The 27,840-nt window shown below is 35.5% G+C and overlaps 1 protein-coding gene across 1 annotated transcript; it reads right to left on the minus strand.

The window, feature by feature from the left end:
* Positions 1–220: 220 nt before the first annotated feature.
* Positions 221–27,840, minus strand: C17H2orf73 (chromosome 17 C2orf73 homolog). Its single transcript, XM_037807383.1, has 4 exons — positions 27,750–27,840; positions 18,695–18,848; positions 1,650–1,765; positions 221–819 (listed from the first exon to the last, which is right to left on the minus strand). The coding sequence occupies exons 1-4, from the start codon at positions 27,777–27,779 to the stop codon at positions 451–453; spliced, it is 669 nt and encodes a 222-aa protein (XP_037663311.1). The 5' UTR covers positions 27,780–27,840; the 3' UTR covers positions 221–450.

The raw sequence follows: 27,840 nt of genomic DNA on the forward strand, positions 1-27,840 counted from the left end.
TGAGCTAGTGATAGAAATGACCTAAGTAAAATAGAAAACAATTTAGGAAAAATATTCTGATATTCTAGGCAACCAATTGTCCTGGGAGAAATTTTTTTTAGTTTTTCATACTCTTAATTGTATATAAAAGAGTTAAAAGTTTTAGAACAGGAGGCAAATTTAATTTTATAGGAGAACATTATTCTTAAATTGAAATTTATTATAGTAATAGTGATGAGGCGATTATATAGATCATTTTTAAGTAGTCATGATGTGGCAGGCATGATGATGAGTGCTCTATGTGCATCACTCAAAAACTATATGAAGCCACTATTATCCTAATTTTACAGATGTGGCACCTGAGGTCTAGAGAGGTTAAGTAACTTACCCAAGGTCACACAGCTCATGTGTAGTGAAGCCAAAATTCAAACCTTGGTCCCAGGAATTACGCTTTTATTTGAAGAAGGTAATTTATCCTGATTTATCCTGATTTTTTATTGGTAGACTTAGAGGCTTGTGCCTGGAGAGAAGAATGTCTACTGTAGGTGTTTGAAAGACGCCTGAAATTTTTTCCTTTCTCTCAGGACTGCTGGGGCATGCCTTGGCTGCCTTCTTGACGTCTGTTTCTGATAAGTGAGTTTTAGTCTCTAATGGCTCTTGGGAATTTTGTCGGCAGAGACTGGGTGACATCATTCTGCTTTCCGCTGAGTTTCCTTTCTCTGTTTTTTTGGACTGTTCTGATGAGCATGAACCTGGAGCATTCAATAATACCTCTGTTCCCTTAGGAACTATTGGCCTACTCCCTGGTTTTATCTCTGTCTGCACAAAAGCTCCATGTCGCTGGAAAGGAAAACAAAGTTTATGTTAACCAAGGGAACACAAGCTGTTGGAAGATGCAACTGTGAACTGAGTTCACGAGCTAGTTCAAGTGCTGGCGATGCAGGCACACACTGCTCTGCTTCTTCATTGGCTGTCACCTTAGTCCAAAACTAAAGACAGCAGCATAAACTTACTGGTGACCCTTTTAAACAAATTATGAAATAGGGTGCATCAGCAAATAAATAGGAAGGAAATAGCAGAAAGTCAAAGAAATAGTACCTTATTATCTCCCCTTCTCAACTTTTCTATCACTTGGATTATGTAAGATTATTCATATCAAGTTTCATTTCTTGCTCCAGAGGTTGCTATGGCTACAATAAAAACTACAGTTTATAGACCTAAAGATTTATGATTGCATCTCAAATGTCTGTTTGTTCCAACAAAAGACTTAGTTATAGTGAAATATGAAAACAAACATCTGTAGTTGGAAAACCTCCAACAACTGACTATTATGCTTCTATTTGGCTTTATAAACCTTATATGATCCCCTTCACACACAACGCACATTAAACACATTAAAAAGTTTATCAAACTGCTCTGATATTACTGTAAGTTAATGATTTCAATAAGTAAAACAAATTGTAAAGACTGTAATTTAACATTATGACATTATTCTTTAGTTTGTACACATGTGGCATGTGACTGAGATTCTGCCTATGACTGTGTTTTCAGTGTTTTGTTTTTTTAATCAGACTTTCAAAAAGATGATTATGACCTAGGAAGACTTAAATTTCTACTATCTTCTATGTGTCCATAAAGCACTAAATAATTAATTTCAAATACTGTCTCACCTTTCCCCGTATAGGCTCACTGAAAATTTTCCTGGCATCATACTGATGTATAAAAGAGATGCGTTCTATGTAATTGCTTTGCGGTTCTGCTGATGCATCAGGAGAGGCAAGTGGAACTAAGAAAAAAAGATTATTGTGAAGTGAGGGCAAAAATTAAGATCTGTAAGTGGAAATATAATCAGTATTCATTGTATTTACGATCTATCAAAAATGCTAATGAAACTAAATTCTTTAATATGTAAGGTTACTTACACACATCTAAAGAATAAATAAAATGGATGCACCATTCTTTCTCCATGAAAAGAACCAAATAAAAATGACCAAATTAGCCCCACATGTGGAATTACTGGTAATTAAAAAAACTAACATTAACACAATAATGGCTTTAAAAATCTGTTAGACATGTTTCTTACACAGATACCAAAGTTTTAGGAAAGGCGCATGACAACTTATTTTCCAGTACTAGAAAGGGAAAGGAGAAATTCAGAGTAAGTTGTTCTCAGCTAGCACTAATATAATGAACTAACTGCAGGGCTCCAGGGCTGCTGCAGTTGTAGATGAACACAAAAGCCTTTTCATTTCATCTAGTGAAAGAGGTTCTGAAAGTCTGTACAAGTACTAACTGCTTTTAACAACATTTAAAAATATTCTTTCATTCTGGTTGATGTGTATATAGGGGTCCAGCATATTCTCTCTACTCTGTGTATGTTTTAACATTTTAAATAATTTTGACAACTCACTTTATTTTTACTTTCAGCAGACAAAGTTAAGTAAGGAACCAGAGCAATTCCTGGTGGTGTTGCTGACAATTCAAAAAGTTTGGTGGGATAATATTTTGACAAGGAAAGAATAAAAAATTTCTCCCTTATAAAAAAAACATGTCCATTAAGAGTTTATGTATGTTTAGCATATCTATAGAAGAATATACAAGAAACTGACAATGGTTGCCGGAGGGGGAGAGAATCTGATGGCTAAGGAAAAGAGAGGTGGATAGAGGTAGATTCACTTTTCCAATTTATTCCTTCTGTACTTTTTGAATTTTGAACAATATGCATGTGTTAACTATTAAAAAATAAAATTTTAATTTTGAAAATTGCACCTTTAAAATTAGTGCAAATACATAAGAAGAGGAAATATGTTAGTAAATTCACATTTATTAAGCTTTCATGAATTCAGTTCAATATTTGGACATTGATATAAACAAATTTTACTAGCAGGAATGATGATTATCCAAATATTCATACACTACAAGATATAAAATGACAGTCTTTTTCCAGTTAGCAGGAAAAAAATGCTAATTGATAGCATTTTCTTGATTTCTAAATCAAGAACAGCTACTCAAAAATCATTTTCTACTTAATTACCTTTCTAACACAAAAATGGAAGGTACCAAATATAAATAAAAATCTGTGGACAAAAACAATGAAATTGAGAAAGTTCTATCCACTAATAACTGGGAACAGACTACCATTTTTGAGGGTGAAATGCCATGGTCCAGCTCACAGAACATTAGTGTTTTCAGAAACATAGTTTGATAACATCTTGGATAAAATGAAGCAGCTCCACATTTAGGTATCAATCAGGTGTGATTAATGGTGTATCCAAAGCACAGGCTTTGGGGTAAGAGACATGTTTGTGAATTCCAACTCTTCCCCACTCCTAGCTGGGTAACTTTGGACAAGTCACTTAACTTTACTGAGGTTCAATTTCCTCCTCTTTAAATGATGATAAGAATAATTTGCTTTCAGAATTGTAAGGACAGAGATAATATTTAAAAAGCCTCTAGGATGCTGGGGTCAAAATATGGAGAATCTTTGACATTAGGCAATGGACCAACTCCTTTGTATCCTGACAAATTAACCCTGGGAAACCACTGAAGGAAAAGGGAGGCATGACTCTTAGGAACTAATTTTTAAAACAAACAAAACTGTACAAAACCCCTGGAGAGACCAACGGCTTTAGTGAACTGGTATGAAGGGTTGGTGGCAGCTGGGGATGGCACACAGGGAGGTCAGATATAGCCAAGGGAAGATAGGTTGGGGAAGAGCTTTTAAAATTTGCCTTTGACTTTTCTCCACATTACTTCAAGAAGACCATTGCTTGCCCCAACATCACAGATACTAGAAGCAATTGCCTAAACCATTTTGTGTCAACTTAGGAACACCAGAACAGTGCAGAAATCCCCGGAGGATAAAGATGATGCTATTATTAAGATGAAGCAAGAGTCACATGAAAATGTATTAAAATAATACAAAAATGAGAATATTAAAGATTTAAAAACATAATAGCTGAAATTTTAAAACAGAATGGAATAATAAGATTCATGAAGAAGACCTGATTGAGAAAGTCTTCCAGAAGACCACAAGAAAGGATAAGAAATAAAGATATAGAAGAGAAGCTAAGAGATATGAAAGGTAGAAGTAGAAGTACCATCACCAAAATTCAGGAGACTCGGAAGAAGAAATAGAGGGGAAGTATTTGAAAACATAATGGAGATAAATATCCAAGAATTAAAGAAAGATGAAAGACACCAGATTGAAAGAACTCACAGAATATCAAACAGGGATAGCAGTGTGAAAACTGTAGTGAGGCAAGTGAGGCACATGGGGTGCAAAATTTGAGGAGGCACTTGCATATTCCTGAGAGTGATTTCTTAAATTTTGCACCCTATCCATCTCTCTTGCCTTATTCTATTCCCAATTCTTCAAGGTAGATAAGGAAAAACCCATATTTAAGACACTTAATAGAGATAGTTAATGTCATCTGAGACAAACAAAAAATTTGAAAAGCTTTCACAGAGAAAAGGTAGAGTACCTATAAAGGAGTAAGAAGACTGATAAGAAATTTCTCATTAGCAACATTGGACACAAGATGATAACTGAGTAATATTTTTAAAATATTAAAGGGAAAAGAACTTTGAACCTAGAATTTTGTCTCTGACCAAGCTCATTTAGCAACAAAACCAAAAAAAAACAAAAAACAAAAAACAAAAAAAAACTATTGGGACACAAAGGCAGCCTCAAAAGATTTATCATTAAACAGACCCACTTTGAAAAACTTCTGAGGAAGGACTCAAATAAGGATAGGAACAAATCAAGGAAGGTGCTAAAGAAATATAAAAGAAAATAACTAAAAAAATTTTTTTCTTAAAAATACAAGGACCAAAGAACAGAAAAATAGAAAATTAAACCCATAACAAATCAGAATATTTTGAAAAAGAAAAAAGATAATAATTGGAAAGGAAGAAAGAAAACACTCATTATTTGTAGGTAATATAATTGACTGTATAGAAAAACCACTAGAATCAATAAATTATTAGAATGAAGTTTAAAAAGGTAAACATATAACAAGATAAGTGTATGAAAACCAAACACATTTCTCTAAAATAGCAATAACCAACTAGAAAACATAATGAAAAATAAGATAACACCCCCAGTAGGAACAAAGCTATACAGGATAACATTTACAGAAATGTAAAAATAATCCACAAGACCTCTACAGAGAAAAGTTTTTAACTCCATTAGAGTCATAAAGGTAGATCTGAATAAGTAGGCATTGCATACTCTTGGATAGTCTGAGATAGTATGCTATTATAAAGTTGGCAATTTTCCTAAACCTATAATGTCAATTCAAATCCAATCAAAATTCTAGCTGGAGTTTTTGAGAAATATAATAAATTTCAAAGTTTAAAAATAAATGTCCATAAATAGAGAACTCAACCCTGAAAAATAAAAGCAAAAACTGGGGACTTTCCATATCAGATATTAGCATAATTAAAATCCATATGATAAACACATTTTGGTACTGAGTCAAGAACAGAAAATTAACCTAAGGAATGCAGCAGAAAGCTCAGAGGCAGGACCCATTCAGATGTGGGAGCTTAACACAAAATTAAGAATGCCACATAAATCAATGAGGAAAGCAGGGATTGTTTAGTAGATGGTGTTCAGTAAACTGACCTACTCCATGGAGAAAAATGAAAAAGTTTCCCTATTTAAGACTATATATAAAAGTAGACTCTAGACTTAAGGATATAACTATGGAAAATAAAATTATAAATCAAGGAAAGAAAATGTAGAATGTTTTTGTGACCTAAGGGTAGGAAAACCCTTCTTAAACAAAACCCCAATGCAAAAACCGTAAGTGAAAACTTGATAAACTTGATTACAACAAAATTTAGGATTTCTGATCAATAAAGGATGCCATGGACAAAGCTCACAGAGAGACGGCAGATTGGGAGGAGGTATTTGCAAAGCCAAAGCAAAAGGAACAGGATTTCTATGGGAAGGATAGAGTAGGAACCTCCAAAAAGTTGCTTCTCCATAAAAGCAATATAAGTGGTAAAAATTGTCAAAAATAAACTTTTCTAGAACTCTGAAAATTAACCAAAGTCTTTTAACAACCCAAGGAACATTTTTCAAGATAAATGGCTGAATCTTGGTAAGAAAAGAGCTTTGTGATGTTTTAACTTGCTGTGTTCCCATCCCCTTGTACCTAGCTCCATTGAAACCATGAAAACTGATGCCCTGCCATCATGGTGAAAACCAGCAGACTCACAGTCACTGAAAGGGACAGAATAGGTTCAAAGCTTCCCCAACATTCTCAGAGAATTGTCATTATTTATTTAACCCATCTAGGAGTTCCCCAGAACCCCCATTCATTGGACTTGTTTTTCTTTGGCATAACGCAGACTTCGCTCAGTGTGAACGGCCTTTCGTACAGCGGTGCTTGTCAAAAAACGTTTTAGTCAACAGCAATTGTCGAACATCGCAACTACCTAAGGTGGCAATAACATTAGAGGCTAACAAAAAACTGACCAAAAAACACTTAAAAGGAGAAGCTGAGGAATGAGATATCCATAAGAAGCCTTGAAAAGCCTCTATTACTGGAAATCTAGAATGCCACTTGCATGTGCAGGGGCTATATAAATGCCCAGGAAAAGAAGTGAGAAGGTTGTAATATCTCACTTCTGACTGACCCTGATGCTCTGTGCAAGCAGGAATTGAGGGCTAAAACAGTGTTGTTAAGCACCAGCCAGAGCATTGAAAACATACCCCAAACACACACAGAGTCCCTTGACAAAGGCCAGAACTCACCAGCGCAGGGCATTCAAGGAAATCTGCGTTCAATCATTAGCTGACCTGTAAGCTAAATGATCAGAGATTCCAATAACCACATGACAAAGAAAACAGACATTACAGAATTAATTTAGTTAAGTCCCAAAACAAACAGCAACAACAACTACAATAGTATCAAACAGTAACAACAACAAACCCTGGGAAGGGAAGGACTCTGATTTCCAGAGTTGCCACATTATAATTTTTAAAACATCCATTTTTCAATATATAATTACGACACACAAAGAAACAGAGAAGTATGGCCCATACACAGGAAAAAAAGGCAGTTAATAAATCTACCTCTGCAGAAGCCCAGATGATGGACTTACTAAATACTTTGTCAGTCATTTAATATAGGGTCAAAGAACTTAAGAAAACCATGCCTAAAGAACTAAAGAGAGTCTGAGAATGATGTTCCACCAAATAGAAAATATCAATAAAGAGAAGAAAACTATAAGAAAGAACAAAATAAAACTTCTGGAGTTGAACCAGTATAGTAATAGAAATGAAAAATTCACTAAAGGGGCTCAAGAGTAGATTTGGGCAGCCAGAAGAATAAGTGAATGTGAATATAGAACAATCTAAATTATCCGGCCTGAGGAACAGAGAGTAAAAACAATGGAGAGAAATGAACAGAGCCCCAGAGATGTGTGGTACCCTCAAGTATAGCAATATATGCTTAATGGGAGTCCCAGAAGGAGAGGAGAGAGACAGGCAGAAAGAATATTTGAAGAAATAATGACCAAAACTTACCAAATTTGATGAAAAACTTTAATCTATACACCCAAGAAGATCAACAAACTCCAAACAGGGTAAACTCAAGGACATCCATATTTAGACACAGCATGATCAAACTGCTGAAAGCCAAAGATAAAGAGAACAGTTGAAAGCTGCAAGACAGAAGCAACTTATCAAGTACAGGGAATCCTCAATAAGATTAACAGCTGATTTTTCATTAGAAACCATGGAAGCCAGAAGAAAGTTGGGACAACGTTAAAGGTGCTGAAAAGAAAAAAAATATTGTCAACCAAGAATTCTATATAGGGCAAAACTATCCTTCAAAAATGAAGGAGAAATTAAGACCTTTCCAGTTAGACAAAAATTGAGGGAGTTCATTGTTGGTATACCTGTCCTATAAGAAATGTTAACCGGAATCCTTCAGGCTGAGATGAAGGACACTAAATAACACCTCAAATCCACATGATTAAAGGTAATTACAGTATAAATGTACACTGACAGTATAAATGTAACACTTTTTTTCCATATCTGATGTAAAAGGCAACTGAAGAAATCAATAATCATTAAACTGTGCTGATGGGCATATAATGTGTAAACATCTAATTTGTAAGGCAATAACACAATGGAGTGGGGAAGGAATGGAATTATATAGGAGAACAGTCATTTCATACTATTGAAAATAAGTTCATATCAATCTGAACTAGATTGTTATAAATTAAGAGGTTAATTGTAATCCCCCAAACAGTCACTAAGAACATAACTCAAGAAATATAGTTAAAAAGTTAAAAAAAAAAAAAACCCAAGGGAATTAAAATGGTACAACAGAAAATATCTATTCAACACCAAAGAATGAAGTTAGATCCCTATATCCCAGCATCTAAAAAAATTAACTCAAAATAGATTAGAACCCTCAATGCAAGAAATAAAACTATGAAACTCTCAGAAGAAAATATAGGGTTAAGTCTTCTTTACCTTTGATTAGGCAATGGTTTCTTTAAATATGACCCCCAAAAATACAAGCAACAAAAGAAAACAAAATGGACCTCATCAAAATTTAAAATTTTTGTGCTTTAAAGGAAACTATCAACAAAATATAAAAACACCCACAAAATGGTAGAAAATATTTACAAATCATTTATCTGATAAGGGACAAGTATATTAGAGCACAATATTCCTCTTTAGACATGGCATCATCAAAAGTATAAGCAGCACCAGATTAAAAAGCCAAGAAATGCTTGAAAAAGACGAGTAGGAGGAAATTTTAGAAATCCTTAAAAGCACTTAGAAGATGGTAATCAAGCAGAACAGGTGTCTGAAATAGCCCAGAAATAGTTACAGTGGTTAGAATAATATAATGGAACAAAATTTGGGAAAAGCAGGTGTCAAAGAGTTTGAGAAAGCATTTGAAGGACATCAGAGGTAAGTACACAGGAATTAGATGGCTGGACAAGGAAGCTTTCAACATTCAGACAGCAGTCTGAGGGGTGAAGTTCAGGAAATGAGGCAAGTGGTTTGAGCACCAGGGGATTCCAAATCCAAGCAGCAGATCTGAGAAGGAGACAGAGGGCATTAGCCAAATGTATTCTGCCCCAAGCTGGCTGTCTTACATGCTTCCAACCCAGGTTAAAATCTAATACCAGAAATTTTCAACACCTGAAAAATTTATGCTGCTCAGACTACAAGTTCACATCCATCTACTGTGAAGAAAACTTTAAGTATGATGAATTTAAGTTACTATATGGAGGTTTTAATGAATGAAATGCACACAGCAAAATTTCTATCATCATGAAAAGCTCTCTATAATGATCTCAGTAGTACCTAGCCATCTACCAGGTTTAATACAAACAGGATAGCACTCAATTTTTGTTTTAGGATAACAAATAAAGATTGGTCATACAATAGATTATTTTTTCAAAACAAATACTTTAATAAAATTTAAAACCAATATTCTAGGATAAACATTCTACTTCTAAAATAAATGACTGGTAAATCTTTTCAATTCTGAGAAGGTTTGAAATCAAATATTGAGATGATAAAGTAAATAAAATCAAACCTATAATTTATAATTTGTTATTTAATATATTCTATCAGAAGGGAAATTGATATAATAGTTGCTGGTATTGAGCTAGCAATTTTTGGAAAATATGATTAAGCTTATAAACAGTATTAGAATGTTTAGGAGAATGGATTTACTATATTGACAGGTTTAATTTATTAGATTTACAAGAATTGCTTAAGTTTTGGGGAAGGTTTCGATTGTTAAGGTTTTAAGTTTTCTTTGTCAGGTATTTTAAGTGCTTAAGAAGAAAACAGAATATAATTAAATCAACAAGCTCAGTTTAAAATGTTAGTGTAATTTAATTGACTGTATTTGTGAGACCTAAATAAGAGGCATTTCTTTTTGTTCAATTTGAATTAAACATTAGGAAAGAAGTAAAAGTTATTATTCTTATATTTTACAATATTTAAAATGTAAAGGCTTAAGGAAAGAAACAATGTTTTTATTTGTAAGGTTGAAACTGGAATATTAACTTAAACCATAATGAACTGCAAATAACTTTCTTATACAAAGTCCCCTTTTGAACATTAGGGGACTGAAACAGATTACTCTCAAAGAATTAATAATTGTACTACCTGCAGATTTGACATAACAATAGGATCCAGAAGACAACGGAATAAAATCTTCAACGCATAAAAGGTAAATGACTGTCAACCCAGAATGCTATACCCAGCTATATTTTCATTCATTTTAAGCGGGCAATTTAAAGACATTTTTTAGACAAAGAAATATGGGGAATTTACTCTTGCAGTGAGAACTGAAAGAACTATTAAAAAACAAGGTGGCAACTTTGTGGGATTGAGAACATCTCCTTGACCAAAAGGGGGATGTGAAATGAAACAAAATAAAGTTTCAGTGGCTGAGAGATTTCAAATGGAGTTGAGAGGTCACTCTGGTGGGCATTCTTACTCCCTATATAGATAACCCTTTTTAGGTTTTAATGCATTGGAATAGCTAGAAGTAAATACCTGAAAATATCAAACTGCAACTGAGTAGCCTTGAATCTTGAAGATGACTGTATAGCAATGTAGCTTACAAGGGTGACAGTGTGATTGTGAAAGCCTTTTGGATCACATTCCCTTTACCCAATGTACGGATGGATGAGTAGAAAAATGGGGACAAAAAAACTAAATGAAAAAATAGGGTGGGTGGGGGAGATGATTTGGGTGTTCTTTTTTACTTTTATTTTTTATTTTTATTTTTACTTTTCCTTGTATAAGGAAAATGTTCAAAAAAATAGACTGGGGTGATGAATGCACAACTATATGATGGTACTGTGAACAGCTGATTGTACACCAAGGATGACTGTATGATACGTGAATATATCTCAGTAAAACTGAATTTAAAAAAACAAAACAAAACAAAACAAGGTGGCTCCAGTGAATTAAGTATTCACATCCTCAGTTCCCATGTGAGCTGCCATGTAGCAATCCAGCTATTGGCTGGAGAAACCACATGGAGAGGGAGAGGCCCAGTCATTCTAGCATCTCAGATGATTCCAGTTTTCAGAGGACCTGCTAGCTGAATACAGACTGCCAGCAAGACAGCCGAAGAATCATGAGCAAATAAAATGGTTCTGGCTTTTAGCAACTAAGTTTTGGGTGGTTTGTTATACATATAACTGAAACAGAAATACTTTAATTAAATCATGAAGTACATTTTAAATAGTGACCCAGAACTACCCAGAATACAGAACATAATAACTTTTAAGAAATTATTCCTGTTGAGTGAAACAAACCAGATACAAAAGAACAAATATTGTATGATTCCTCTGATATGATGTAATTATAATAAGCAAATTAATGGAATCAGAAACTAGACTATAGGTAACTAGGGACTGGGGTTGGGTAGAGAATAGGCAGTTAATTCTTAAATTACACAAAGTTTTAATTTGGGTTGATGGAAAAGTTTTGGTAATGAATGACAGTGACAGTAGCAAAACATTGTGAACATAATTAACTGCACTGAATTATATATTTGAATGTGGTCAAAAGGGGAAATTATAGGTTGTATATATAATACTGGAACAAAACTTAAAATAAAACAACACTGGACTACACAACACAATGAACTCTAATGTTCATGGACTATAGTTAATAATACAATTAAAATAATGTTCTTTCATCAACTGTAACACATGTACCACACTAATTCAAGGTGTTAATAAGGTGGTATATAGGAGCTCTATATTTTATCATGTTTTTCTGTAAACCCACAAGTTCTCTAATGAAAAAAATTGTTTCTTCATCGGAACTAATATAGAGAAATGAAAGGTAATCTTAGCTATTATAGAGGGAAATTCCTAACTCAGAAATTACACCTATTAAAGTTAGACATAATTATACTGTGTTTACTTTTGCAAACATATCAAGCCTTAAAACAGAACAAAACCAAACCCAGAATAGTGAAACACATCTAAGAATGAAAACACCAAAGAAGATATTCAGATTCTCAGTAGCTAATGTACTTAAGAATTCAAATTGGACCCAAAGCAATTACTTGAAAGAAGCCTTGTTAGATAGGAAGTATAAAAAATAAGGTGAAGTCCATGAAGAATGTTTGAAATCCACTCTCTGTTTCTTAGAAACTTGATCTAATTAAAAGAAGAATTTTCTAAACAAGGATACACCAAGCAGTTGGTATCCAGCCATCTACACTTTACCAACAAAGCTAGGATTTAGTCAAACCCACAGCTTGGCTCCTCATATTAGTGAGAATTTAGCAGCTTTTACTTTGCTTAGCTAACTTTTTGTCTGTCTGCTTAAAAACATTTATCACTAATTTTTTTCTATTAAAAATTTCACTTTTCTCAATAGTATTGAGCTCATATAAAAAGATTATTAATGTAAAAATAATAGTACAGATTTTCAAAATACAGTAAAAAAGGAAACTTGAACATAACTATAGCAAGAAATCACAATTATGCTACACCTTGGTGCAACAGGAGCAACACAAACTAAAAATTAATTTTATCACTAAGTCTGAATTTGCAATTCTAAAGCCTATTACAATATCAAGTAATTGGTAAAGAGCCAAAGTTTCATTTAAGTATGAAATACCTACATCACAAATTAGATAAGCTGTTCCAATTTGTAAAGTTTTATTTTACAAAACAAAATGCAAACACTTATTCTTATGGGAACCCAGATGTGATGGAGCAAAGCCATTTGTTAAAATGACCATGGATGGCAGCCAGGAAACTGTGTGGTGGTACAAGACATAAAGGGCACTTTCATTGTCAGCAGATGATAACATTGCTGAAATGCCAAAGACCAGGCGTAATTAAGTGGGCTAATGGAACAGAATGACTATAAAATGACTTTTAATTGGTATTAATGCATGTTTATATACACATTTTCTGTTTATATGAATATATATTAAAAACCTGGCATATATAGACAAGTTTACAGGCATATGTTTCAATGCTACATTAAAATATTTTCATTATTTTAATCATTTTCATCTAGTACTCAAACACTAATATATGAATAAACTGCAGTCCTAGATGGTATGGTATATGTTAGTTTAGATTACACTATGATTTTAAATTGAATGATGTGTTGAATGATGTGTAATTATTCATTAAACCAATAAAAAAACAGATAATTCATGCCACAATATTACAGTAAGAATCAGGAATTGGAGCCACCAGATACCTCTGAAGCAGGGGTTCAAGTGGTACAAGATGAGGCTGAAAACAGCATTGCTTGAGAGTCTCTAAAAGGAGGAGTTGGACTCAGGTTTTCTGCCCTCAACTCAACCAGGAGATTGTAAAATTCCTCTCTAGAAAAATTGACTAGCTCAAGAGAACAGACCTACAGACACTGACTTTGGCAGATGTCCTTTGAAATGGCTGTGCTTCTGCCTGACTACCCTAGAACAAAGCCTACCTCTTTGGTCTTATCTTCTACTACTCTTCTCACTTCCTTCAGTGAACTACAGGAGAAGTAACAACTCTTTAAACCAAAGGATTGGGACCTGATTAGTCGGTAATCAAAACAGACAGCTCAAGCAAAATCATAAAAATGATATATAATATACTTGGATATTTTAACCAGTTCATTCACCAAATTTTTGTTGGCATATTAAGGCATTTCTTTTGAGGAACTATCCATTGATTGAATCCTACTTTGTGTTTCTTGCACAAATCACACCCTTAATACATCCTTTCCAGTTTCCATTTCTTAAACAAGGAATGAAAACTTAAAGACACATGAAGAAATGAGTGCAGAATCCTTCAAGATTTTTAAAATTCTCCCCCACCTCATCTTTTGAAATTATTTTGCCAGCCTTTTTTTTAATGCTTGACCTTTTATCAATATTTCCAATGCATTCAACTTTGAATGCTTTATAGAAGCAGTTTCTTTTCCTACACAAATTTCAATTCCATAATTTAATCAAATTATAGAATTACTATAGCAAGTACAACAGGCATAAATCAGTTTGGAAACAAGCATGACTTCCAGAGAGCATTCCCTACCTCCTCAGTCCTAATTATATGCTCCTTCCTGAAATCCCTAGGTCATAGCATGTAGGGAGAGCAATAGGAGACTAGGCAGATTTGGCAGATCCAATAGGGCCATGTAGGTGAGGAATTTGAAATATATTCTACTGGCAATGAAAAGTAACTGGAGGACCTAAAGGAAGAGAGTGATATCATTTGTGTTTTAAAAAGATCCTTCTGACCATGATATGGAAAACAGACTATGGGAGGAAGCCAGCAAGCAGAATAATAGTGGCAGTAGTACAGTGGTAATAGTGGCAATGGAAAAGAGAAGATCTGGGATATATCTGGAGAGAGAGATGTCAAGATTGGTAGAAGGGGAGAAAAGGGAAGAAGAAAGATTTCTAGGTTATCAAACTTGAGCACCTGAGGGGTGGGGGGTGGGATGACGTGGCATTCACTGAAAAACCTATCAGAACGACATGCTAAGTACTTGATTGCATATGGAATTTGATGCTCAGTGAAAAGGCTGGGGCTAGAGAGGTAAATCTGGCTATTAAACTTGTTCCTTTGAACTTCTGTTTAATCCACATTGAGCAGTATCTCTTGATTCCCTGAAGGAACTCCATTTTTATTTTTCTCTTGTTAAGACTTATAGCATCAACATTCCATTTTGTAATCATATTTACATTTTCCATATTTTGTCTCTAGATTGATCCTAAAAATTGAAAACTAAATAGCATTCACAAAATTATATCATTACATAAATTTTGTTCACTAAAGGACCAAATATTGTGCTAGGATTACATTTCGTTCTCAGTGGGTTCAATGTCCAGTGCCAGTCGAAGGAAAATGATTCTAATACCCATGTCAAATATATTCTTTCCTAGGTTAGAAATTATGTCCTGTGAGAAATATGAAAACATTGCTCTACTGTGCCCTTGCATCAGTGCTGACAAAAGTCTAATCCCAGACTGGTCTTATTCCTTAGGTGGTGACTTATTTTTCTTTCTCTTTCTGGCAGCTATTAGAATCTATTCCTTACAACTGGTGTTTCATAACTACATGATGATTTGTGGGTGTGAGTCTTTTTATTCCTTTATACTTGAAAGCATTTGGTGGGCCCTTTTGATGGCTCTCTTTTACATTAGTAAGCTTTCTTTTTATTATTCTAGAAGTGTAGAATACTGGTTATGACTACAGGTACTGGAGTCATTCTATCTGAGTTCAAATACCAATTATTACCTATTGTGCCGGTTTGGATGTATTATGTCCCCCCAAACGCCATCCTCTTTGATGAAATTTTGTGGGGCAGACATATTAGTGTTGATTAGGTTGGAACCTTCTGATTGAGTGTTTCCATGGAGACGTGACTCAATCAACTGTGGGCAAGACCTTTGATTGGATAATTTTCATGGAGGTATTACCCCACCCATTCAGGGGAGGTCTTAATTAAATCACTGGAGCCATATAAAAGAGCTGACAAACAGAAGGAACTTAGTGCTACAGCCAAGAGAGACATTTTGGAGATGGCCACTGAAAGCAGACTTTTGCTGACACTTTGCTCTAGAGAAGCTAAGAGAGGACATAACACCCCAAGTGCAATGTTTTGAAGAATGCACAGGAGCTGAGAGAGGAGCTGGAACAGAACCTGGGATCAGTAGATGCCAGCCACTTGCCTTCCCAGCCAACAGAGACACTATTGGCCTTCCTTTGGTGACAGTATATGTGTGTTAATACCGTAATTTGGACATTTTCATGGTCTTCAGATTGTAAATTCGTAACCAAATAAACCCCCTTTATAAAAGCCAATCTGTTTCTGGTGTTTTGCGTAACGGCAGCATTAGTAGCACCTATGTAGCCTTAAGTTATTGCTTGCTTTCTTATCTGAAAAATGATAATATTAATCCTACTAATATATTATACCTCATAGGGTTGGTGTGAAAATTAGAGTCAATATTGAGAATGGTCCAAAAAGTGCCTGGCAAATTGCACGCCCTCAATAAATTTTATGTTTTGATAATTATCTCCCTTTTATCTTCACTCTTTTCTGCAGCTCCTGGAAAGCTGGTCCTTCCAGACTGATCCTTTGTGTAGCTTTTATTCTCTCACATTTTCTAGATTTTCATTTTGCTGTTTTATGCCTTTGAGATATTTCCTTGACTTTATACTCCAAACTTGAAAAAAACAATAATTTGGTATAATTCTGTTCTTTGATTCTTCATTCATAATTAAGAACAGGATGGGGGACTGGCTTGATTTACTAAAGTAACTGGTGTGGTAGTTGACATCTTGTTAAGTTTTTCCCGTGTATAGGACAGCTAACTAGGAATTTGATGCCTCCAAATACTAGGGAGCATTCTACTCGGGGATACAAAAATCTATCCTAGCAATCATAATTCTCCACTGGCAGATGGAACAATTGAGGTTTTTGTTTTGTTTCACATTTTATTTTTGCCATGGATAAAATACTGGGCTCTAGCAGTCTTCATACTGGGATGGGGGTAGTGCTCATGCTTGGAGCGGTTATTTAACAAATTTCTAAGTAACCCTCTGATTTCTACTCCCCTTTTCATTCCTGCCTTCTACTATGCCTGATGACCAAGCCTACAACTCATTTGAGGTTTTGTCAAGCACATTGGTTCTTCTTCGCTGCATTTCCTTAGAGGTATTCTAGGTTGCTGTTGCTTTTCTCTCTCTCTTATCAAAGATTCTTTTCCACATTCCAGAAAGTTTGCAACTTTTCCTGTTTCCTTCCTTGCATTCTCTTCACCTTTATGGGTTTATTACTTTGATATCATTTTAATAGGGTCTTGGGAGTGAGGGAAGACAGATGTTTGGGCTCAGTGTAACATCCTGAACCAGAAGTGGAAAGTTCATTACTTTTCTAAATGAGAGGCATTGGTAGAGATTATCTCACAGTTTGGTCTCTCTTCATTAACTACTACCCTTGAGGTAGAAATCATGCTGAATATGACCATTTTCTAACATCCAGACCCTCAATCTTGCTTTCCTTTTAATCTTTACCTAGACTGGCCAGATCACAGAGGCAAGAAGACTAAAATTAAGTGAGGGACTCTTGACCTCTAAAACTATTCCTCTGTTGTCTATTTTCAATCCTTTGTTGTCCTCTGTCATGTATATTTGATGTTCAGCTTATGTATCCTCAATATCCCTTGTCTGGGGATGAGGACCAGAGTGGATGCTCAATAATACATTTTTGTTTAGACTTGATTCTATACTTGCTTAAGTAAGATTTGGTAAATACAACTTCTCAGGTAGATATGACTAGGATATGGATTAAGACAGATACAACTTGAATAAAATGTGTAATATGACATAATGTTCATTATGAATTTTAGATCTGAAAATGTCTTATTGAAAAGTCTGTGTAACAGTATTTCCTAAATTATGTTTTGTGGGACACCCATTACATGAGAGGTTCTTCTGAAAAAGAGTGAGGTGGTGTGCCAGTTTGAATGTATTATGTCCCCCAAAACGCCATTATCTTTAATGCAATCTTGTGTGGGAAGATGTATTGGTGTTGATTAGATTGTAATTCTTGATTGTTTTCATGGAGATGCGACCCACCCAACTGTAGGTGATAACTTTGATTAGATAATGTCCATGGAGGTGTGGCACCGCCCACTCAGAGTGGGCCTTGATTGGTTTACTAGAGCACTATGTTAGCTCAGACAGAAGGAGGAAGCTTGCTACAGCCAAGAGGGACACTTTGAAGAATGCACAGGAGCTGAGACAGGAGCTGCAGTTTACAGAGCCATTTTGGAGATATTTTGAAAGCAGACTTTTTCTCCAGAGAAGCTAAGAGAGGACAAACACCCCAAGAGCAACTGAGAGTTGACATTTGGAGTGAAGCTGCAGCCTAGAGAGGAATGTTCTGGGAGAAAGCCATTTTGAAACCAGAACTCTGGAGCAGATGCCAGTCACGTGCCTTCCCAGCTAACAGAGGTTTTCCGGATGCCAATGGCCATCCTCCAGTGAAGGTAATCCAATTGTTGATGCCTTACCTTGGATTCTTTATGGCCTTAAGACTGTAACTGTATAACCAAATAAACCCCCTTTTACAAAAGCCAATCCATTTCTGGTATTTTGCAAAAATGCAGCATTAGTAAACCGGAACAGGTGGTCAATGAGTGGGGGAAACATGGCATTCTTTATTCCTCTTCTTGGAAAGCTGTGCTCACAATAAAGGATTTCAGTTCTGCAGTGAAGAAACCTGTTTATAAATTGTTTTCACCAAGCTTATTTGACCACTGCCCCCCGCCCCCACTTTTTTGAGCAGTATTATAAACGTCATAACAAAATTTGTGTCCCTCAGGGCATACTTTATGAGATATTGCCATAGAGTGTTGCCTACTCTCTTAGAAGTTACGATAATTTTCTAAAATATGGTGACAGCAACGAGCAAAACACTACTAAGTTTCTGATTTGAAGGCTAATGTCACTAATTAGTACAACTTCCCTTATTTTATTAAACATGTTTGGAGACAGCTGTCCACTAAGAACGGAAAAGGAACAAACTGGTCAGTGGCTGCACTTACTGTATATTTTTTCAACTTCTCTAGAAAAGTAATTTTCTCAGGAGTTGCCATTACATCTAATATATCTTAATTTGATAGCAATAACTTGAGATAATGAAGAAGAGGTTTATCACTGCTAACCTTACCGATTCCACAAGAAGGCTTTTGCATCCTGCTGTGTTTGACTGGCAAAACCAATGGACAGGTTGGTTTTTGGAAGTCACTCCTCTGGGTGCTCTTAGTGTCATAAGGTGGTTGAAAGAGATGTTCCAGTGCCTTACCATGAGACCACCAGTCACCCTTTATAGAAAAAAAATTAGAAACGCAAAATTGGATACTGTAGGCCACTTTCATAAGTTGCTTGACATCTATGAGAATTTAGTAATTCGACTCAACAAATTATGGGGATGTTCCAGTGTTAAAATAGTTTTGAAATCTAGGAATAAATTTCTTTTCACAAAGACTACATTAATTTTTTAAAAGGTGCCTAAAATGAATTATATTTTTAGCTAAAATAACATTATTTTATCTTCTGTTAGCAAATGTAGTAAAAGTCCACTTTTTGTGCAATTTTATGATATATATGTATAAGCATATGTATATATTAAACATGTTTTAATCTAAAAAATTATGTTCTATATCTTTCATTAGGGCCATACAAATAATGGCATTATTATTTAAAGTGGTATTTTTCAAAGCGTTTAGTACATGATCCACACCACGAAATACATTTTATGTCATACCAAGAGCACACAATGTATACACATATAAAGCTGCAACAAAAGTTTCACAAAACAATATTTTCCTACATATAATGAGGTCTGATATTTTTCTAATCTATTTCTTTTATTTTATTGCTTTTCTCTTCTATTTCATTTTATAATGCTAGTTGCAAACCAGTAAGTTGATTTATAACTTAATAATGGCTCAAAGGGGAAATATTTCCAAGGTTATTGAATATTTTGGTCCTAAAACTTGGCCTAAGTACATAGGATGGGGAGCACTGATAGATTCTTCATTAGCACATATAACCATTTGATCTCTGAGAGATTCCAAACAGAAAATAAAAACTGGCTGATCAAGTAGAAGCAAGGGAACCTTGGGAAAAGGCAACTGTGACACCTAGGAGCTCTTGGATATTATAAGGGAAAGAAAGTAATTTTGGGTAAAATTAAATGCCTACCTTGGGCTTTAAGGAAGCAGACTCGCCTTACTAAAACTAGTCAACTTGATTTCATAGTCAAAGACTTAGAAAAATATATTATTCACAGGAGATGAATATGAGATTTTAATAAGTGAAATTCCCAAAATACAATTGAGGTTACATTAATACAAAATAGAGGTATCTAAAGAAACCTCTGTGGCTGCACAGTTAAAAGACAGAAACAAAAGACAAGAAATGCACAATATCAAATTTAAAAAGATTTAATGGAGTCAGCTTGTCAGAATATTGTCAAGAAGCTCAGAAATAGAAGAAATTTGTGAAATATGCCAAAGGCAGCAAAAATAGGGTTTTTTTGGGGGGGGGGGATCCTGTTGGAAGCAAAAAAATCAAGGAAAGGCTGAGCATTTGGAGAAGAGTGCACTGTTCACAGCTGAAAGTCAGAGCCACTCAACTCCTATTTTGCTTTAGGTTATGGGCAATTATTTCCAAACCGAAAAACATGGAATGAGCATGTACCAAATTAGGTAATAAGCCTAAATAGTTGAGGGGAGAGTTAGACCTCACTTTGTTACTTTAAGTGGGCAGTAGTTCTTAGGCCAAGGACAAACTGTAACCTGGAGTAAGCAGATGGGGTCATAGAAATGATTCTTAGTAACCAGAGAATTTGGCAGAATAGGAAAGAGAGAGGTCTCATTTTCCAAAATGGGCTGGAGGTGAATTACAAAAATTAAAACAATTTTATAGAAATCCTAGGAAAATTCTATAACTGATCACTAAACAGATGGTGCCTTCTCACTATCTGGCTAAAAGTAGCCACGTCTTGCTGTTGCCAGAATACCCACTTCTAGCAGCCATCCTCCACTCCACTTCACAATGATGATAGTGCTGATTATGTCCCAAGGTCTAGGATTTATAGGCTTTATATAACTTAGTCTCATCACAATTTTATGAGATAGGTGCACCCACCTTACAGATGAGAAAACTGCCAGCAGGTTAAGTAATTTGCACAAAGTATATGACTAGTATGAAGAGGGCTGCTATAATTCAAGGCCCGGCCTATCTGTGCATCCCCTAATTTCGGTGCTACACTTCTGCATCCAATCTGCTGTGGACACAAAACCAGATAAGCACAAGCTAACAAATCATTTCTAAAGAGAAACAGACACTTTGTGTACCCTGAGAAACTTCTTCTATTAAAGAATTTTAAGGCATATACTTTATATCATCTACTTTTATTGATTAGAAACGTTTTTCTGCTAGCACTCAGGACTAGAAAAGCACTATGAAATACCTAGTGGATTTTAATTTTTTCTTAAACAAGAGTGTGATGTAAAAGCTATTAGAAGTCTTCTATCCTTAAAGCAAAAATATCAGTTCATCTTTCAAGGAGACTTATTTTGAATTGGGAATTTTACTAAAATGTTCTCTTTAGTTTTACAAATATAAAGAAAATACTGAACAATTTTCCCTAAAGGAAAGTGATTGGTGACTTTAAGACCCTATAGTTGGAGAAAGGTTCTGCTTAGTGTTGTAAATTGAGTGTATCTTCATTCCAACAGAATGAGACATTAAGGTTAAAAAAAATATTGTTTTATCTCTCCTATTTCTAGATAGGCTGCCCTATGCCTGAAAACTATCATTTGTTCCTGGAAGAGAGTGTGTATGTGCCCATGCACATGTGCTTGCCTTTTTGGTCCAAGCATTTGCTCATAAGAGATTATGAGATTAAAGAAAGAGAGATAGAGGCTTGTTTTTTGTTTCCTTCACTTCACACTGAAAGGAAAGGCTAAGAAAAAAAATTAAAAGGACTGCTTTGTGTAGCACCACTTACACTGGATTGTGGGGGTTTTACACAGCTATTTATGACTAAATAAGCCAACCGGGAAATGTCAGCTCATGTGATTGCTTTGTCTAGGCTTTGGGGGTCAGATAACATCTTGTGGATTGTGGAGAGGGTTTTGCCTATAGAGAGAATTGTTCCCAACTTCCATCTTTGGACTCAGAGAGATGAAGTCCTCTCTCCCAGCCCAAGGGCTGCTTCCTTTTCTGCCCAGGATGGCTGTCCCTTGGGCTCCAAGGCAGGGAGATGCCTGAAGATTCCTGATGATGGGGCTCCCACTAAGAATCTGCCAGTGGAAGACCTCAAGGTGCTACACTGTGGATCCTCAGCCACACTTGCAAGTCATTGTAAGGTACTGTCTTTGCTGTACTTTGTTATCTCCAATACTGTTATTTCCCCTTCTTTGGGAATTTAAGGGAGAATCCTCTGGGGAGAAGTGGTAGAAAACTTCCTGGAGAAGCCAGTTAAGAAAATGCAAGAAGTGCTGAGCGGGAGCACCAGAGCAGAGGCCACAGTGGCCTGCCAGGGTGGCTGCTGCAGCCAATGGGGGCCTGCATAACACAAAATCATACTCTGGGGATTCCCAAGGACATGTGGACATCTGACAACACTGTACATAGACAATTACATTTTATCAGTAGAGCTCAGTGGCTTTAAGAAATGGAAATGCTGTCACAAACAATAGGGTGATCAAGGTCTTACCAGAAAGATGGTACCTAAGTTCATCCCTGTTTTGCTCTAGATACCACAAGGTGTGTTGAAAAAAAATTTTTTTTAAAGCAATTCTATGTCCTTGATACAGTTATTCCCAAATTGTGTTCTGTAGAACACTAGTTCTGCAGTATATTAATAAATGCTACATAAAAGAGGTTTCCATAAATAGATCTGGGAAATAGTGAGATAAGTGAAGTTGAAAAAGTTTATCACAGGATTTCTCAGAACATTTATATAATAATGTGACATGTGAGACTCCAAAAAGATATATAAAAACTTATTTGACTTTGGAACTTTATTTTATTGAGCAGCTAGATAAAGGCTAGTGTTCTCAAAAATACACTTTGGAAAATGTCAACCTAGTATAATCAGTCCCTTTTGAAGTACCATTATTTAAAAATACAAGCCAACCAAACTAATTTTCATTGGAAGTGACTGAATGAAAGACTCCTTTTAACTTTTTCTAGTACCCCCAAGTTTATGTCCCTGAGTAGAACTGTGTGATTATTTCATTTAAAAATCTTGTAATTAAATAAAACCAACCCATCTGCTGTGGAGTTCTAAAGATATTTTCTTAGCAAATTACATAAATGATATGTAGTTTTAAATACTTAGGCAACTTTATTTCCTTTGCTCTTATTTCAAAGCCATTAACTTGTTTTCTAAGCAAGCTAACTTGTAAAAACAAAACAAAACAAAACAATACAAAACTATCATCTTAAATAAAAGAACAAAGTTTACAAATATGTGAAATAAGCATTCTTTAGTACTCCTTGGGTACCTGGAAATGAGTACAAGCCTTTTTCTTTTTTTTTTTCTTTTTTTTTTTTTTTTTTGATATGAACATTCCCCTCCCTGTACTTTCCTATCAAACACGCTTTTAACTCTCTGATGCATCTGGGATCTTTCTCTGTAACTTTCCTCATTCATAACCACTATAAGCTTCAGCCTCTCTTACAAGACTTTTTACTTCATTTCAAACTTATTTTCACCATCTTTTAAAAGGTCTCCGACTCATTTATCTTTTAGCAGTAATAAACAGTGATTCTACTGCCACTTGCTCTGTCAGCCAGTCTTGCTGACAGAAGCATGTAACACCTTTGTTCATTTTTCACCTAAAAACTTTTAAAAGAAAATTAGTTGGGATTAAATTTTGAAATCTATGCACCTTATATTTCTATTCTGGAATCAACTTCTTTTCCTTACTTTCTCCATGGTAACAACAGGTTCAGTTAACAGTCCACTTGAGATTCAACCCCAAACTTGGGCTAAGGAGTGTCATTCATTAGCTTTTGTAAGAAATCTGAGCACTTCACTATCACGGATTTCTGTACCAGGTGTATTTACCCAGTATAAGCCTGGTCTAACAATAAGGATTGATTTCTTTTAAATCCAAAGTAATTGCAAAGGTAAGTTTATAAATCTAAATAGCCTTACAACTGCCCTTGTAAGGCTTTATTGCCTGATACGACAGCATATTCGACCACAGGAATTCCTGCCCCAAGGGGATCTCACATTCACACACAGTGCACAGTGCGCTGTTTAATGACAGTAACAGTTGATATTATCACTGGCAAGAGCGCTCACTAAAAGCAATTAAGTTAAATCACAACTATACCTAACTCAGCCTGCTGCCAGAGGTGAGGAAACAAGTAGGGCAAGGCCAACATGGCCATGATTGTCAGAGAACATTTAGACGGCACACTTTTCCTTTTACAAATGTGAAGTTGGACAAAAGCTATATGAGAAATTATTACCTCTGCTCTGGCATAGATTGAATACCATCTCTTGAAATCTCACTGGCCCAGCACTGTACTAGGTCCTCCATCCTGCTCTCAGTGGAAGACTGTGGGCTCTCTGGTCTCCAGTGCAGAGAGCAGTAGACTAGGATCTTACAGCTACTAAGAGCTAATGTTTACTAAGTACTTCCCATGGAGCATCCTTTCACGCATCATGAATGCTCTTCTCGCAGGTCACTACATGCTCCCTCCCTCACTCTCTTCAGGTCTTTATGCAAATGGCCTTCTCAGACCACCTATTTACAAGGGGCTACTCTGCCTCCAGCATTCCCACTTACCACCATGTAACAGACTATATACATTTTATTTTGTTGATTGCCCCACTAGAATGTAACCTACATGAAGATACAAAATGTTTGCCACTTATTTTGTTCACTGCTGTAACCCTAGTCCTAGAACAGTACCTGACTGAAATATTTTATTTATTTGAATCCTTACAAAAACCCTACGAAGTGGCAATGCCAGATGCACAAGAGAGCAAGCCTGAACGCAAGTGCATTTCAAGTCTCCGCTTGCATTCTATCTATTAACCTTGGTCAAAGCAAGTCACATGGATGACCCCAGTGAAAAAGGATGGCACACAATCCCATCCACAGTGAGAAGTACTACAAAGTCACGGGCAAAATACATGGGTATTGGGTGAGGGAGAGACGGGATTGGGGTCAGTATTGCAATCTATACAACAGTAAAGAGTGGTTCTCTGGCAGCCATTCATAAACCACACGACTCCTACAGTCCACTCATGGCCAACAGGATCAGGGTGGTTACCTAACCAAAGCTACCCATTTAATTGTATAGAGATGCAAAAAAGTCTTTCCTTTTTAAGTAAGAATTAATATTATAGCTCCCTTGTAAGTTCAGCTTTTTAGTTGAAGAATTATTTTCACTCTATTTTCCTTAATAACACCGTTCAAAAAGAATCCTTTTAATGAATACCTAATTCCAATTATCTCTTTATTCATTCAACATTGTTTATCTATCATCATTATTGTGTTATGCACATAAAACTACCAAAATATTGCCTCTCCTTTCAACAAATTTAGGAAAAAATAGGCAATAAGTAACTTATAATACAAAGTGATACATGACTATAATCAGATTCAGGCTAAGTTCTACAGGATTTTTTACACAAACACAAATAATATATTTTGAGCACTGTGTCAAATGCTCTACACTTTGTCTGTTGTAATCCTCAACAAAAAAACAAAGTATATATTTTTATCCCCATTTAGCAACAAAGGAACTGAAGCCTGGTACCTTTAAGAAAGTTGCTCAAAGTTTACTCAGCTACTGAACATCACACCCAAGATTCTGAATTCACATCTTGCTAATCTCAGAACTCAGGTATTTTCCATTAAGCAAAATTATCTCCCTAAGACAGAAATCCTTTCTCTATAATAATATTATCATGATTCACTGTGAAATTTTAATATATTATCTTTTTAACATTAAATTTAAAAAAAACTAAAAATCTATATGGAAATATATCAATTTAATATTGCAGAACTTTCTGAACTGGTTACATTTTTACCCAGTTTTTTTTATGTAAAGTATTTAAGCTCATCTTTGTATTTCATTATATAAAATTCTGTGTGTTGTCAGTCCATATTAAAATTCTTCACAACATAAAAAAAAAACACAACCCTATGAAGGAGACTATTACTATCCTTATTGTAGAGATAAAGAAACCGGAGCTTAAAAAGAGTGACTTGCCCAAGACCATATAGCTAGTGTATGGTAGCAACAAAAAGGAATGAAGTAGTGATATATGCAATGCATGGATGAGTCTCGAATGCATTATCCTGAGAGAATGAAGCCAGATTCAAAACCTACATAACTTATGATTAAATTTATATGACTTTTTGGAAAAGGCAAAACTACAGAAAACATATCAGTGGTGGCCAGGTGCTAGAGTGTGGGAAGGAATGACTATCAAGGGGTGCAGGGGAACGTTTGGGGGTGTTCTATATTTTGTTTGTCATGGGATAACATGATTATATGATATGGGATAAAATTCAAAACTTACAGAATTGCACACTAAAAAAGATAAATAACTTTTACTGTACATAAATAGGGTGGGCAGAATAACGATCCTGCAAAGCTGTTGTGCCAGTTTGAATGTATTATGTCCCCCAGAAAAAGCCATATTCTTTGATGCAATCTTGTGGGGCAGACATAATAGTGAGGATTAAGTTGGAACGTTTGGATTAGGTTGTTTGCATGGAGATGCGCCCCACCCAACTGTAGAGGATAACTGATGGGATATTTCCTTGGAGGTGTGGCCCCACCCATTCAGGGTGGGCCTTGATCCGTGGAGCCATATAAATGAACTGACTCAAAGAGAAGGAAATCAGTGCAGCTGTGAGTGATGTTTTGAAGAGGAGCAAGCTTGCTAGAGAGGAACGTCCTGGGAGAAAGCCATTTTGAAACCAGAACTTTGGAGCAGACACCAGCCACGTGCCTTCCCAGCTAACAGAGGTTTTCTGGACGCCATTGGCCATCCTCCAGTGAAGGTACCTGATCACTGATGTGTTACCTTGGACACTTTATGGCCTTAAGACTGTAACCGTGTAGCCAAATAAACCCCCTTTTTAATAAAAGCGAATCCTTCTCTGGTGTTTTGCATTCTGCAGCATTAGCAAACTGAAACAGCTGCCCACATCCTAACCCTCAGAACTTGTGGCTATGTTACTTTACATGGCAAAAGGGACTCAGCAGATGTGATTAAGTTAAGGGTCTTGAGATGGTGAGATTATCCTGGATTATCTGGATGGGCCCAGTGTAATCACAGGGGTCCTATTAAGAGGGAGGCCGGAGTGTCAGACAGAGAGAGATTTGAAGATGCTGTGCTGCTGGCTTTGAAGGTGGTGGAAGGGACCATGAGCCAAGAAATGCAGCCTGCCTCAAGAAGATGGGAAAGGCAAGAACATGGATTCTCTCCTAGAGTCTCCAGAAGGAATGCAGTCCTGCCTAACCAGTGAGGTGGGTTTTGGATTTCTGAACTCCAGAACTGTAAGAGAACAAATTCGCATTGTTTTAAGCCATTAAGTTTGTGGTAATTTGTTATAGCGTCAACAGGAAACTAATACAGTAAATTATACTCCAACAAATCCAACTTAAAAGAAAAAAGGTAATCAAATACATTTTAGTGTGATATAGTGAATAAGAGTGTGGTTTGGCTAAAAAACCTCTTTGAAGTTATTGTGCAAATTAAAGGATCTAATTTATATAAAGCACTTAGCTCATTCCCAGCACTTTATACACTTTCAATAAATGGTAACTATTATTTTACAGCAAGTACGAATTACTGAGTATCAAGGGAAATTTTTATATTTGACCACGTGTCACAAATACAATATTATAAAATAAACTACTTTATTAACTCTTAAAATGATTATTTAGATTTCTTCCTTATGTATATATATACATAAAAGGAGGAAATCTAAATAATGTATATATGTATGTATGTATGTGTGTGTGTATATATACATATATATATATGGCTTACATGTCCATATTATCTGTGAGAATAATTTCAGATCACTGCTTTTAACTCAACTACTGGTTTATAAAATGTACTACTCATATGTGTCACATCCTTTAAATAGACTGTGACCAAATTATCCTGCAAAACAGCTTTTGAATCTAAATCTATGTTTGTATAAAATGAACATCCATCCAACCTGCTTTTCTGGCCCTTTTTTGGGATCCATGTAAGGAACTGGTTCATTGAATGTTCTTGCATTTGTATTAATGAATTTAGCATAATATACA

Source organism: Choloepus didactylus, chromosome 17 (genome assembly GCF_015220235.1).
Source record: "Choloepus didactylus isolate mChoDid1 chromosome 17, mChoDid1.pri, whole genome shotgun sequence".
NCBI classification, from domain to species: domain Eukaryota; kingdom Metazoa; phylum Chordata; class Mammalia; order Pilosa; family Megalonychidae; genus Choloepus; species Choloepus didactylus.